Consider the following 16,122-nt stretch of genomic DNA (forward strand, 5'->3'; position numbering starts at 1 on the left):
TGGTTTTCCAAATTGTTCTTCTGGTTGTGAAACAAGTGTTTCTCTCAGTTTTATAGCTTCTGCCACGGATTGTTCTTTTGACGCAATCTGCCATTATCTGAAGCTGAAAATATTCTTTATATATGGAAATGTTTCTCTTGAAACAGCGTCCACAATATGGAAAACAGTTCATCGGTCAGCCTATTGCTTTTCCGATGGTTGTACCTGATCTGCTCATATTAGAGGTCGAAATTATCGTTTACATTTGGTAACGTTTATTTTCAAAGATGTTCACCTGGTTGTGAAACCAGTGTTTCTCAGTTTTATAGCTTCTGCCACGGATTGTTCTTTTGACGCAATCTACCATTATCTGAAGCTGGAAATTTTCTTTATATATGGAAATGATGTTTCTTTTCAAACAGCGTGCCCAATATAGAAACCATTTTGTCTGGTCAGCTTATAGTTTTTCCGGTATTTGTAGTTGTACCTGATCAGCTCATATTATAGGTTGAATTTATCGTTTATATTTGGGTATTTTGGATTTCCAAAATGTTGACCTGCATATGAAAAATTGCTTTTCTCGGTTTTATAGCTTCTGTCACGCACTGTTCTTTTGAGGCAATCTGCCATTATCTGAGGCTGAAAATTTTGTCCATAAATGAAATGATGTTTCTCTTGAAACATTGTGCCCAATTTGGAAAACAATTGGTCGGTCAGCTTATATCCTTTCTGATGGTTGTTGTACCTGATCTGCTCATTTTACAGGTTGAATTTATCGTTTAAATTTGGGAACGTTGTTTTTCCAAAATGTTCACCTGGTTTTGAAACAAGTGTTCCTCTCAGTTTTATAGCTTCTGCCACGAATTGTTCTTTTGACGCAATCTGCCATTATCTGAAGGTGAAAATATTCTTTATATATGAAAATGATGTTTCTCTTGAAACAGCGTGCCCAATATGGAAAACAGTTGGTCGGTCAGCTTCTAGCTTTTCCGATGGTTGTTGTTGTAGCTGAACTGCTCAAATTACATGTTGAAATTATCGTTTTTATTTGGGAACGTTGATTTTACAAAATGTTCACCTGGTTTTGAAACAAGTGTTCCTCTCAGTTTTATAGCTTCTGCCACGGATTGTTCTTTTGACGCAATATGCCATTATCTGAAGCTGATTATATTCTTTAGATTTGGAAATGTTGTTTCTCTTGAAACAGCGTGCCCAATATGGAAAACAGTTGGTCGGTCAGCTTCTTGCTTTTCCGATGGTTGTTGTTGTAGCTTATCTGCTCATATTACATGTTGAATTTATCGTTTATATTTGGGAACGTTGATTTTACAAAATGTTCACCTGGTTTTGAAACAAGTGTTCCTCTCAGTTTTATAGCTTCTGCCACGGATTGTTGTTTTGACGCAATCTGCCATTATCTGAAACTAAAAATATTCGTCATGTATATGAATCATGTTTCTCTTGAAACAACGTGCCCAATATGGAAAACAGTTGGGCTGTCAGCTTATAGCTTTTCCGATGGTTGTTGTTGTACCTGATCTGCTCCTATTACAAGTTTGAAATTATCATTTATCTTTTGGGATGCTGGTTTTTCAAAATGTTCACCTGGTTATGAGAAAGTTGTTTCTGTCTTTTGATTCTGCCACGGATTGTTCTTTTGACGCAATCTGTCATTATCTGAAGCTGAAAATGTTCTTAATATATGGAAATGAATTTTCTCTTGGAGCAGCTTGCGCAACTTGGAGACAATTGGTCGGCAAGCTCATAGCTCCGATGGTTGTTGTTGTGCTCCTGATCTGCTCTTTTTACAGGTTTGAAATTATCCTTTATATTTGGGATGTTGGTTTTCCAAATAGTTTTGAAAATATTGGTTCCGTTTTTTTGTTTCTGCCACGGATTGTTCTTTTGAAAAGAAAAGATTGTTCTTTCTGAAGCTGAAAAGATTCTCGATATAAGGAAATAATGTTTCTCTTAAAACAGCGTGCCCAATTTGGAAACAATTGGTTGCTCAGTTTATAGCTTTTCCGATGGTTGTTGTTGTACCTGATCTGCTCTTATTACAGGTTTGAGATTATCATTTATCTTTGGGGATGTTGGTTTTTCAAAATGTTCACCTGGTTATGAAAAAATTGTTTCTGTCTTTTGCTTCTGCCACGGATTGTTCTTTTGACGCAATCGGCCATTATCTGAATCTGAAAATGTTCTTCATATATGGAAATGATGTTTCTCTTGAAGCAGCGTGCCCAACATGGAAACAATTGATTGGTAAGCTCATAGCTCCGATGGTTGTTGTTGTGCTCCTGATCTGCTCTTTTTACAGGTTTGAAATTATCCTTTATATTTGGGATGTTGGTTTTCCAAATAGTTATGAAAATATTGGTTCCGTTTTTTTTGTTTCTGCCACGGATTGTTCTTTTGAAAAGAAAAGATTGTTCTTTCTGAAGCTGAAAAGATTCTCGATATAAGGAAATAATGTTTCTCTTAAAACAGCATGCCCAATTTGGAAACAATTGTTTGCTCAGCTTATAGCTTTTCCGATGGTTGTTGTTGTTCCTGATCTGCTCTTATTACAGATTTGAAATTATCATTTGTCTTTGGGGATGTTGGTTTTTCAAAATCTTCACCTGGTTATGAAAAAAATGTTTGTCTTTTGCTTCTGCCACGGATTGTTCTTTTGACGCAATCTGCCATTACCTGAAGCTGAAAAGATTCTTGATATATTGTAATAATGTTTTCTGTTGGTTTTCCAAATGGTTGACCTGGTTATGAAAAAATTAATTCTCGTTTTATGGCTTCTGCCACGGATTGTTCTTTTGACACGATCTGTCATTATCTTAAGCTGAAAATGTTCTTAATATATGGAAATGAATTTTCTCTTGGAGCAGCGTGCGCAACTTGGAAACAATTGGTCGGTAAGCTCATAGCTCCGATGGTTGTTGTTGTGCTCCTGATCTGCTCTTATTACAGGTTTCAAATTATCCTTTATATTTGGGGATGTTGGTTCTCCAAATAGTTATGAAAATTTTGGTTCTGTTTTTTTTGTTTGCCATGGATTGTTCTTTTGAAAAGAAAAGATTGTTCTGTCTGAAGCTGAAAAGATTCTCGATATAAGGAAATAATATTTCTCTTAAAATAGCGTGCCTAATATGGAAACAATTGGTCGGTCAGTTTATAGCTTTTCTGATGGTTGTTGTTGTACCTGATCTGCTTATATTAAGGTTTGAAATTATCGTTTATATTTGGGAACGTTGGTTTTCCGAAACGTTCACCTGGTTATGGGAAAATTGTTTCTCTGTTTTATAGATTTTGCCACGGATTGTTCTTTTGACGCACTCCGCCGTTATCTGAAGCTGAAAATATTCTTCATATATGGAAGTGATGTTTCTCTTGAAACAGCCTGCCCAATATGGAAAACAATTGGTTGGTAAGCTTATAGCTTTTCCGATGGTTGTTGTTGTACCTGATCTGTTAATATTACAGGTTTGGAATAATCGTTTATATATGGGGATGTTGATTTTCCAAAATGTTGACCTGGTTATGAAAAAAATGTTTCTCTGTTTTTTTCTTCTGCCACGGATAGTTGTTTTGACGCAATCTGGCATTATCTGAAGCTGAAAATATTCGTCATGTGTGGAAATCATGTTTCGCTTGAAACAGCGTGCCCAATATGGAAAACAGTTGGTCGGTCAGCTTATAGCTTTTCCGATGGTTGTTGTTGTACCTGATATGTTCTTATTACAGGTTTGAAATTATCATTTATTTTCGTGGATGTTGATTTTCCAAAATGTTCACCTCGTTCTGAAAAAATTGTTTTGTTTTTTGGCTTCTTCCAAGGATTATTCTTTTGACGCGATCTGCCATTACCTGGAGCTGAAAAGATTCTTGATATAAGGAAATAATGTTTTCTCCGTTGGTTTTCGAAATTATTTTCCTGGTTATGAAAAAATTAATTCTCTCAGTTTTATGGCTTCTGCCACTGATTGTTCTTTTGACGCAATCGGCCATTATCTGAATCTGAAAATGTTCTTCATAAATAGAAATGATGTTTCTCTTGAAGCAGCGTGCCCAACATGGAGACAATTGGTCGGCAAGCTCATAGCTCCGATGGTTGTTGTTGTGCTCCTGATCTGCTCTTATTACAGGTTTCAAATTATCCTTTATATTTGGGGATGTTGGTTCTCCAAATAGTTATGAAAATTTTGGTTCTGTTTTTTTTGTTTGCCATGGATTGTTCTTTTGAAAAGAAAAGATTGTTCTGTCTGAAGCTGAAAAGATTCTCGATATAAGGAAATAATATTTCTCTTAAAATAGCGTGCCTAATATGGAAACAATTGGTCGGTCAGTTTATAGCTTTTCTGATGGTTGTTGTTGTACCTGATCTGCTTATATTAAGGTTTGAAATTATCGTTTATATTTGGGAACGTTGGTTTTCCGAAACGTTCACCTGGTTATGGGAAAATTGTTTCTCTGTTTTATAGATTTTGCCACGGATTGTTCTTTTGACGCACTCCGCCGTTATCTGAAGCTGAAAATATTCTTCATATATGGAAGTGATGTTTCTCTTGAAACAGCCTGCCCAATATGGAAAACAATTGGTTGGTAAGCTTATAGCTTTTCCGATGGTTGTTGTTGTACCTGATCTGTTAATATTACAGGTTTGGAATAATCGTTTATATATGGGGATGTTGATTTTCCAAAATGTTGACCTGGTTATGAAAAAAATGTTTCTCTGTTTTTTTCTTCTGCCACGGATAGTTGTTTTGACGCAATCTGGCATTATCTGAAGCTGAAAATATTCGTCATGTGTGGAAATCATGTTTCGCTTGAAACAGCGTGCCCAATATGGAAAACAGTTGGTCGGTCAGCTTATAGCTTTTCCGATGGTTGTTGTTGTACCTGATATGTTCTTATTACAGGTTTGAAATTATCATTTATTTTCGTGGATGTTGATTTTCCAAAATGTTCACCTCGTTCTGAAAAAATTGTTTTGTTTTTTGGCTTCTTCCAAGGATTATTCTTTTGACGCGATCTGCCATTACCTGGAGCTGAAAAGATTCTTGATATAAGGAAATAATGTTTTCTCCGTTGGTTTTCGAAATTATTTTCCTGGTTATGAAAAAATTAATTCTCTCAGTTTTATGGCTTCTGCCACTGATTGTTCTTTTGACGCAATCGGCCATTATCTGAATCTGAAAATGTTCTTCATAAATAGAAATGATGTTTCTCTTGAAGCAGCGTGCCCAACATGGAAATAATTGGTCGGTAAGCTCATAGCTTTTCCGATGGTGGTTGTTGTACCTGATCTGCTCATATTACAGGTTTGAAATTATCCTTTAAATTTGGGGATGTTGGTTTTCCAAAATGTTTGCCTAGCTACGAAAATTTGGTTCTGTTTTTTTTGTTTCTGCCACGGATTGTTCTTTTGACGGAACCTGAAGCTGAAAAAATTCTTGATATATGGAAATAATGTTTCTTGAAAAAGCGTGCCCAATATGGAAACCAATTGGTCGGTAAGCTTATAGCTTTTTCGATGGTTGTTGTTGTGCCTGATCTGCTCATATTACAGGTTTGAAATTATCGTTTATTTTTGGGGATATTGATTTTCCGAAATGTTCACCTGGTTATGAAAAAAATTTTTCTCTGTTTTAATGCTTCTGTCACGGATTGTTCTTTAGACACAATCTGCCATTATCTGAAGCTAAAAATATTCTTCATATATGGAAATGATGTTTCTATTCAAACAGCAATCCCAATATGGAAAACCATTCTGTTTGGTCAGCGTATAGCTTTTCCGGTTGTTGTTGTACCTGATCTGCTCATATTATGGGTTGAATTTATTTCTTATAGTTGGGAATGTTGGATTTCGAAAGTGTTGACCTGGTTTTAAAAAATTGTTTCTCTCAGCTTTATAGCTTCTGTCACGGATTGTTTTTTTGACGCAATCTGCCATTATCTGAAGCTGGAAATTTTCTTTATATATGGAAATGATGTTTCTTTTCAAACAGTGTGCCCAATATAGAAAACCATTTTGTTTGGTCAGCTTAAAGTTTTTCCGGTAGTTGTAGTTGTACCTGATCAGCTCATATTATAGGTTGAATTTATCGTTTATATTTGCGAATGTTGGATATCCAAAATGTTGACCTGCATATGAAACATTGCTTCTCTCAGCTTTATAGCTTCTGCCACGGATTGTTCTTTTGACGCAATCTGCCGTTATCTGAAGCTGAAAATATTCTTCATATATGGAAATGATGTTTCTCTTGAAACAGCGTGCCCAATATGGAAACAATTGATCGGTCAGCTTATAGCTTCTCCGATGATCGTTGTTGTACCTGAACTGCTCATTTTACAGGTTGAATGTATTGTTAATTGGGAGCGTTGGTTTTCCAAAACGTTCACCTGGTTATGAAAAAATTGTTTCCTTCAGTTTTATAGCTTCTGCCACGGGTTGTTCTTTTGACGCAATCTGCCGTTATCTAAAGCTTAAAATATTCTTCATATATGGTAATGATGTTTCTCTTGAAACAGCGTGCCCAATATGGAAACAATTGGTCGGTCAGCTTACAGTTTCTCCGATGGTTGTTGTTGTACCTGATCTGCTCATATTACAGGTTTGAAACTATCGTTTGTATTTGGGGACGTTGGTTTTCCAAAATGTTCACCTGTTTATGAAAAAATTGTCTCATTATTTTTCGCTTCTACCATGGATGGTTCTTTTTGACGCTAGCTGCCATTATTTGAAGCTGAAAATGTTCTTCATATATGGAAATCTTGTTTCTCTTGAATCAGCGTGCAAAATATGAACAATTTTTTGGTCAGTTTATAGCTTTTCCGGTGGTTTTTGTTCCTGATCTACTTATATTACAGATTGATTTTATCGTTTATAACTAAGACCGTTGGTTTTCCAGAATGTTGACCTGGTTTGAAAAATTGTTTCTCTCAGCTTTATAGCTTCTGCCACGGGTTGTTCTTTTGACGCAATCTGCCATTATCTGAAGCTGAAAATATTCTTCATATATGGAAATGATGTTTCTCTTGAAAGAGCGTGCCCAATATGGAAACAATTGGTCGGTCAGCTTACAGTTTCTCCGATGGTTGTTGTTGTACCTGATCTGCTCATTTTACAGGTTGAATGTATTGTTAATTGGGAGCGTTGGTTTTCCAAAACGTTCACCTGGTTATGAAAAAATTGTTTCCTTCAGTTTTATAGCTTCTGCCACGGGTTGTTCTTTTGACGCAATCTGCCGTTATCTAAAGCTTAAAATATTCTTCATATATAGAAATGATGTTTCTCTTGAAACAGCGTGCCCAATATGGAAACAATTGGTCGGTCAGCTTACAGTTTCTCCGATGGTTGTTGTTGTACCTGATCAGCTCATATTATAGGTTGAATTTATCGTTTATATTTGCGAATGTTGGATATCCAAAATGTTGACCTGCATATGAAACATTGCTTCTCTCAGCTTTATAGCTTCTACCACGGATTGTTCTTTTGACGCAATCTGCCGTTATCTGAAGCTGAAAATGTTCTTCATATATGGAAATGATGTTTCTCTTGAAACAGCGTGCCCATTATGGAAACAATTGATCGGTCAGCTTATAGCTTCTCCGATGATCGTTGTTGTACCTGAACTGCTCATTTTACAGGTTGAATGTATTGTTAATTGGGAGCTTTGGTTTTCCAAAACGTTAGCCTGGTTATGAAAAAATTGTTTCCTTCAGTTTTATAGCTTCTGCCACGGGTTGTTCTTTTGACGCAATCTGCCGTTATCTAAAGCTTAAAATATTCTTCATATATGGAAATGATGTTTCTCTTGAAACAGCGTGCCCAATATGGAAACAATTGGTCGGTCAGCTTACAGTTTCTCCGATGGTTGTTGTTGTACCTGATCTGCTCATATTACAGGTTTGAAACTATCGTTTGTATTTGGGGACGTTGGTTTTCCAAAATGTTCACCTGTTTATGAAAAAATTGTCTCATTATTTTTCGCTTCTACCATGGATGGTTCTTTTTGACGCTAGCTGCCATTATTTGAAGCTGAAAATGTTCTTCATATATGGAAATCTTGTTTCTCTTGAATCAGCGTGCAAAATATGAACAATTTTTTGGTCAGTTTATAGCTTTTCCGGTGGTTTTTGTTCCTGATCTACTTATATTACAGATTGATTTTATCGTTTATAAATAAGACCGTTGGTTTTCCAGAATGTTGACCTGGTTTGAAAACTTGTTTCTCTCAGCTTTATAGCTTCTGCCGCGGGTTGTTCTTTTGACGCAATCTGCCATTATCTGAAGCTGAAAATATTCTTCATATATGGAAATGATGTTTCTCTTGAAAGAGCGTGCCCAATATGAAAACAATTGGTCGGTCAGCTTACAGTTTCTCCGATGGTTGTTGTTGTACCTGATCTGCTTATATTACAGGTTTGAACCTATCGTTTGTATTTGGGGACGTTGGTTTTCCAAAATGTTCACCTGTTTATGAAAAAATTGTCTCATTATTTTTCGCTTCTGCCACGCATTGTTCTTTTGACGCAATCTGCCATTATCTGAAGCTGAAAATTTTCTTCATATTTGGAAATCTTGTTTCTCTTGAATCAGCGTGCACAATTTGAACAATTCTTTTGGTCAGCTTATAGCTTTTCCAGTGGTTTTTGTTGTACCTGATCTACTCATATTACAGGTTGAATTTATCGTTTTAAACTGGGACCGTTGGTTTTCCAAAAAGTTGACCTGGTTATGAAAAAGTTTTTTCACTGTTTTAATGCTTCTGTCACGGATTGTTCTTTTGACGCAATCTGCCCTTATCTTAAGCTGAAAGTATTCTTATATGGAAATGATGTTTCTCTTGAAATAGCGTGCCCAATATGGAAAAAAATCGGTCGGTCTGCTAATTGCTTTTCCAATGGTTGTTGTTGTACCTGATCTGCTCATATTACAACTTGACGTTATCGTTTATATTTGGAGACGTTGGTTTTCCACAATGTTCACTTGGCTATGAAAAAATTGTTTCTCTATATTATAGCTTCTGCCACTGATTGTTCTTTTGACGCAATCTGCCATTATCTGAAGCTGAAAACGTTCTTCATATATGGAAATGATGTTTCTCTTGAAGCAGCGTGCCCAATATGAAAAACAATTGTTCAGTCAGCCGATACGTTTTCCACGGGTTCTTGTTTTACAAGTAAAATTATAGCTTTTATTTGGGAGCGTTAATTTTCCGAAATATTCAGCTAGTTATAAAAAAGGTTGTCGGATCGGTTTTATAACTTTGATCACTTACTGTTGCTTGGATTAATCTGTGACTATCTCAAGGTGGAACTATTCCGGACGCTCGTTTTTGAAACTTCCTGAGTGTGAAAACAGTTTTGCTGTCACGCCATACTTTATTCGGTGTTCGGCTCTGGTGAAAGATAGACAGTATTGTTCATTTACGAAACGTTGTTCTTTAGAAAAGTTAATCTATGGGTGAAAAACTGTTTCACGATCATTTGTTTTTGCTTCTGCCAGTGATTGTTCTTTTGACGCAGTATGCCATTTTTTGAAACCGTGCTCAATAGGAAGCAGTTTGCGGTCAAATATTACTGCTCTTGCAACTGATTGTTGCCTTTTACAATCTAATACAAGTTGAAAATTTTGTTCGTTTTAGGAAACTTCAGCAAAGTATAAAAACAGTCTCGGTGCAGTGTCAGCTATAGCTTCTGCCACGGATTGCTCCTTTGACGCAATCTGCCATTCATTATCTGAAGCTGAAATTATTCTTCATATTTGAAAACGTTGTTATTCTGAAACTTCGTCCCCAATATGAAAAACATTTGGTCGGTAAAGTCATAAATTTTGCATGAGGTTTTTTTTAAGTTCAGCCATTAAATCAAGCTGAAATTATTGTTCATTTTTGGAAACGTTGTTTTTCCAAAACTATCATTTAGATATGGAAAAAGTAGTTTTGTTAGTTTTTACTGCTTCTGCCACGAATTGCTGCTTCGGCTCAATCTGTCCATATTTCAAGCTGAAACTGTTATTCACGTTAGAAGACCTGTCTTTCTTTCAAAACTTTGTTCTGATTATGAAAAACAATTAATGGTGTTTTGTATTGGCTCTAAGAGTTGGCTAGTTTGGTTTGTCGTTTTTTTAGCTTCCGAACTGTGGACTCTTGGAAAGCCGTTGTTCAACTCTCCCTTAGTATGTTTGTTGTTGAGTTCTTTTTCAGTCTCTGGACCTGCCTCCAACGTCAATACTCGTCAGTCGGAACGTGTCGCAGTTCCTATTGTTGTCAGTCTATAACTCATGGGCTATATCATGTCTAACTGACTTGCTGCGTCATCACTTCAAACTGATCATTGGTCGAGCTTTAGTTGGAATGCTTGTCATGAGCATAATATACTGTGTTCCTCACTATATTTCACTCGCAAAACTGGGAATCCTCAACCAAATGACGCCAGTGTTCACTACAATATTCGGAGTATTAATTTTGCGGGAACAGCCAACATGTCTCGAGTCTGCGTTGAGTGTGGTTGCCATACTTGGCTCTGTGTTTGTCATTCAGCCAGCTTTCATTTTTCGGAAGGGAACAGATGAAGATGTTTCGGCGAATTTGAGAAACTCGGATATTTCCAAATACGAGTATGTGGCTATGGGCGCTCTGATGGTAGCAGTGGCAGCCGAAGGCCTTGCAATGGTGCTCAATCGAAAAGCAGGAAAGAAGAACATCCCCTGTACAGTTCTCCTGTGGGCGCACAGTGCTGTGGCTATTCCTGTTGTTACAGTGATGCACGTTATGGTGTCAGAGGGAACATCAAGTCTAGCGACATTAAAGGATTGCTCAATGAAAGGTATGGTCTCGCTTATCGCAGTTCTGATTCTTGGATTTACGAATCAGAGCTTGTTTCTCTTCGCAAACAAGTACGAGAAGTCTTCGATAGTTGCGGTGATCGCAGCATGCTGTAAAGTTGTCTTCTTTTTCATCTCTGATTGGCTCTTCTTCCCAGAGGAGATGGACTACAATTACTTCCACTACATGGGAGGCACTTTGATTGTGGCGGCCATCTTGGGACTTCTAGTGTCCAATCACTTCAGACGCCAATTGAGTATCTCTGCGTGCAGTGACGTCAAAAGTGATGAATAACTCAACTTGTAGATTTGTCACTCCAGCTCTCTTTATCCTCCCAGTCATTCCTCGCCCTCCTCTTATTAAAAGGCCTTATTGCCCTCATTCAGTTTATAATTAGGGACCACGAACAACTCGTTACATTAGTAGGGGTCTTGGGGAGTTTTTGTGTGTGGGGTGTTGGTGACCATCAACTTGGTACTGAGAGACGGAATGGATTTACACTTTCAACTCCACTTCCCGTGGTTTAATTGTTGTTTTTAATTGCTCTCAAACAAAATTTGTAGCAACTATATTAGTCTTGCGGGCTTTTTTATAGGATTTTTCGCTTGGCCAATTTTTCGTCTCACCCGTTTGACGTTTCGTCGTCAAAAATGGGATAAAAAGGTAGCGCTCGGAGGGCACTATGTTCTCTTGGAGCCGTGAGCCTTACTATACTCTAAGAATGCGATTCACCAAAACTGTTTTGAGGAGACAATTATATGGTGTGAAGGGCGGTTCTTAATCTTAAAAGTTTTACCCCCTCGATCCCCCCCCCCCCACCGTCCCCTCCTCCACCTGTCGATCTGAACCCCCCTCTCATCTAGCCTTCGCAACCCTACCCCCCCCCCCCCCTCGCTTGACCCCCCCCCTTACACACGCACACACACACACACACAAACACTCCAGTCACCCCCTCCCCCCCCCCCCTCCATGCTAGCATCACTAGGCCGCAGCTGGCTACTGCGAAGCCAGCCGGTCGTTTGGGAGCAATTTTTTATTTGGGTTCGTCTCCTTACTCTTGAACGCGCACTGGTCATCGACTTAAGTAAAATGGAGGAAAATGTCATTTTGTAAACCGTTGAAATTGAGCTGGATTGAGTTAATGTTTTCAAATGCGAACCAATTTACGCAAAAAGGTCTGAAACTTTCGGAAAATGAAAGAAAGCTCGATAAAAAATAAATGTTATGGCTGTAAATACGTGTCAAATCTATAAATACCACCGATCCTTCAAGCAGAGCTCATTTATCATGATTGTATTTTGAAGTTTAAGATGTAGTAGGTCACAAAGTTATACTATACAACATTGTTACACGTGCAATAAATTGTAGTTAGTTTTTATCGTTAGTTAGAAAAATTGAAACTTGTATGCAATTTCTTTTTAGAAGCAGCTTTTAATACCTTTGAGATAACTTCTAGTTTTCTGTCAGCACTAAAAGTATCCTCTTTTCCGATGTGGCTATTGTTCCGACGCCACTTAATGGGGAATGGGTAGTACTATTTGAGTGACTGGTGTTTTAGCAGTCAATTCTGACCAATCGATATGTTTGAGGGTTAATTTTTGGGAAGTATTTAGTGTTCGAATTTCCCTAAAATTAGTTATGTAAAACAATAAAACAATAATTTTTCCTAAAGTTAGTTGTGTAAAACAATAAACACATGTTAAAAAGAAATGTGTTACATAGAGCTTAAACTAAAATTGAGTCTGGTGGATTAAACCACTACTTCTCTCGGTTACGTTTTTCATCAATGTCATGAAAATGTCGATTTATAGAGCAGGGCTGATTTTTTACGATTAATATTTCTCTACAATTTCGTAACCGAGAGTTTGTGCTTGATAAGATGAGATTGTCGTCAGTATGATCTCAGAAATAATCTTGACAAATGATTAGTACCGTTTTTAGCTTTTAAGGGGATTCAATGTTAATTTAGTAATCAAAAATTCAAAAATAAATATCCGCAAGACTCTAAAAAAATCGAAGTTCAACTTGACAGGAGACCACTCACCTAAAACAGAAATAAAAGGCTAAATTTTATGCCATAAACTAGATGCAGCATATTAATTGCACTCGAGCGAAGTTTGAAGCAATTATTGCTGAACGATGTGTCTTTAAATGCAGTTTTCGCTTGACAGTGTTCTAAAACATTCGCTTTCACTTCTCGATTGACTTTTCAAGCTTGACTTTATAATTTTTTTGAGTAATTTGAGATAGTTTTGTAATACTTATAAAAACGATTGAGAGAGTGCACTGTACATAGCCTCTGAAGCGCAGTGGCTACTTTCACCGACTGTTAACCGAGAGGTTGCGGGTTCCAACACCTCCGTAGTTAGAAGTTTGTGCACCATAAACATTTTCTAGCCACGAAAGTGCGAGAGCAATTCGTCCGCCGTATGTCGGTTTATGATATTTAAATTACAAAACGAACTCAATAATGCTGGAATATGATTTGTCACCCAACCAGCATATTTTATCGTTAAAGCTGGCGCTAAAACTAAAACTGCTTCAACTGACACGCGTGCAGAAAAATTCTTTTGATTAGCAAAATAATTCAGTACATCTCGTTTTTTTGTGGAAATCATTGTAGCAAAACAATCTTTGAAAATTTATTCTCCCGGAGTTAATTTACTCCACATAGCAAAACAGCTCAAAATCTCTGAAGATGCGACAGACGTTGATTTTGATTTGACTGAGAACGCAGCAAATAGACGATATCAGTTCTCAAAAATTATCCTTTTACCTGGAGAAGTTTTAATCACATTTTTCCTGCTCTTAAACCATTCTGCAAACCTGGCTTGCGAATAATTAAAAAAACTGCTAGTTATTGTTTTTATCTAATTGAGTTATGAAAAACAGTTTAGAGTTTTGGTGCTCGAAAAAGACAAAATTTTATAAAGAAGTTTTGTAAAATGAAAAGAAGAACAAAATTAGCACTTTTCTCACACCTGTAATTTTCGGCTTCATTGGTTTCCGCCTTCCAAAACACACAAGAAGACAAATTTTGAAGCCAATTCAAACAATTTCCAATAACTACGCAAAATTTAAACTTTACGATAGGAAAAGACTGCGAAAAACTTTGCTTAAAACATTATTAAAAACGAACAAACATTAAAGATAACCAATAAATAAAAACAGAATTCAAATTTCCCCATGTGAACAAAAAATCTCAATCTAATTACCTCATTTTCCTCTGATAAATCTTGTTCTGTATTCTACTATAAAAATAGAAGAAAACTTCACGTCCAAAAAACTACTTGCTTTCTCATTCCATTTCGTGCTTCGGCTCGCTAGAAATCTCCGCGCAAATTTGACAATCTAAATGTCTGAACAATCTGGACTGCAAGAAATCAACAAATGAATAAATTTGAACTGCAATTTCGGAAAAAGACAACACAAATATCAATTTATTAGACTTCAAGCGAGAGGACCAACGAAACGGTGAACGCAAAGTAAGCCGAAGTAAAAGTAAGCCAACATAAAAGCACCCGAAAGTTATGTAATAGTTGTTTAGTCTATCAGAAACAATATATTGAAGAAGGTTCCGATGGTACTCCTCTAATTCCACAACTCCCGGGGACAACCAAGGCGGCAGAGGGATATCAATTCGTCATTTGTCATTAGGTGTTCAAGGACGTGGCCAGCAAAGCGGAAAGGAATTTCTTTGTCAAAATAATTAAGAATGAAACGAAATCAATGTTCAAAACTACACATAAACAGGTTTGTTGTTAAAAGCATCATTTTAGGATACGCGATCCGAGTAATTTTTCTTGCAGCTTCCTTTGGTAAAAAACTGAAAACCTAACCTAACAGATATTGGACCTTAACAAGAGAAACGGAAACAAGGTCTCACCCAAATCAGAAGATTGCGGTGCAACATCGCTGGTGGAATCGAGTGAAAGGCTGCGCAGTGATCTCTCTTCACTAAAAAGCAGTCACAGCCGAAATTGTTCTAACCTCATCGATAATAACATCGGCTTCGAAGCTCGTTCAAACATAACCAACTTCACCAGTGGTGATAAATGAGGGAAAACTTCCCACAGCCACCATAGCCCAGTTATCTACCTGGTACCATCTAAAGCCACCTCCGGGACCCATTGAATAAAGACAAGGTACGACATATAAACAGTTTTCAACTACCCCGGTCAAACAACCTAGTGATAACGTCTCGGCGGAACACATGAGCGGCGGAGCCTATTCGCCAATCAAACAGAAAAAATAAGGTGTGCGAGGGTTATCGAACATCAAAAATTCGGAGACAGTCGTCAGTAGAAGGACGGATCAAGACAAGATTAAAAGCACCGGGGTTGCAAGACAATCGATTTCATGATCAAGGAAAATGCTAACTACAACTTGGTTCAAGGCTATTGTCAAGTTTGGAGGGGTAGGCAGAAACACGCAGCAGCTGAAGATTCAATTGGGTGTTGTTTTATTATGGGTGGCAAATATATGTAGAAAATTAGCCTATATAACGCTCATGTAAACTACCCGCCAAAGCTTTATCTGGATGCGTGAAATTGGCGCATTCGCTTTCTGACTTCTCACTTTTAACTTTTGGGAGTAATGCTGAAACGCCTCCATTTGAACTATATTTCACCAATGCGAAATATCTGAAAAAGTGTGTTTTCTTAGTCCGCGCGATTCGGTCAAATTATTTCATCTTTCAAAGATCTCTTCGTTTGCATTATAAAGAGTTTCACAATCAATGAATGTTTAATTTTCAAATTGCAGAAACGCCCTGTGACGCAAAAAGATAAGTTCGAAGAGCAATTTCAAAAAACAGAAATAAAATTTCGAATTTTCGAAAATATTCTATCATTTGTATTCAGTTTCTCGACCTGGCAATCCATAAAATCTCTAACTGTCAAATGCTTTAGTATTAACATGCTCTAGGAGTTTAGTTTGAAAGATCTGCTCGGATAATGCAAATAAAATAAAAACGATAAGAACAGATCTCCATCTTTACGCTTCGCTAATGAATTTGGTTTGCTTCGATGAAAACTAATTTTTAACGATTCCGTGGTTTTGAAGACACACTGGTTTCTACAAAATTTTTTAATCAGCAGTAAATAGGGAGACGGATAAAAGAGTTTTTAAAACGCAATTAATTTTTTGAAATTTTTTTTTGGTCAAATGGTTGCAAAATAGTTGATTTGTAGGCTGAAAATGTATAGAATTACTGCGGACAATCAGAACTCCAATAAACATAAATAAATTGACTAATGATTTCTCCCGAATGTTTATTCTTGAATTTCAACCCGATCTGTCACCCCCGAGCGAT

General features: G+C 37.0%; 1 protein-coding gene across 1 annotated transcript in view; it reads left to right on the forward strand.

Moving 5' to 3' along the window:
- The window catches only part of LOC142338191 (solute carrier family 35 member G1-like), a 48,722-nt gene extending 37,540 nt beyond the window's left edge, over positions 1–11,182 (forward strand). Inside the window, exon 2 of the mRNA XM_075387830.1 lies at positions 10,188–11,182. Coding sequence (XP_075243945.1) covers positions 10,188–11,102 — 915 coding nt within the window. The 3' untranslated portion in view covers positions 11,103–11,182. The remainder of the gene's footprint in view (positions 1–10,187) is intronic.
- Positions 11,183–16,122: the final 4,940 nt, after the last annotated feature.

The sequence above is a fragment of the Convolutriloba macropyga genome, chromosome 4, assembly GCF_964194025.1.
Source record: "Convolutriloba macropyga chromosome 4, txConMacr16.3, whole genome shotgun sequence".
In the NCBI taxonomy this organism is placed as follows: domain Eukaryota; kingdom Metazoa; phylum Xenacoelomorpha; order Acoela; family Convolutidae; genus Convolutriloba; species Convolutriloba macropyga.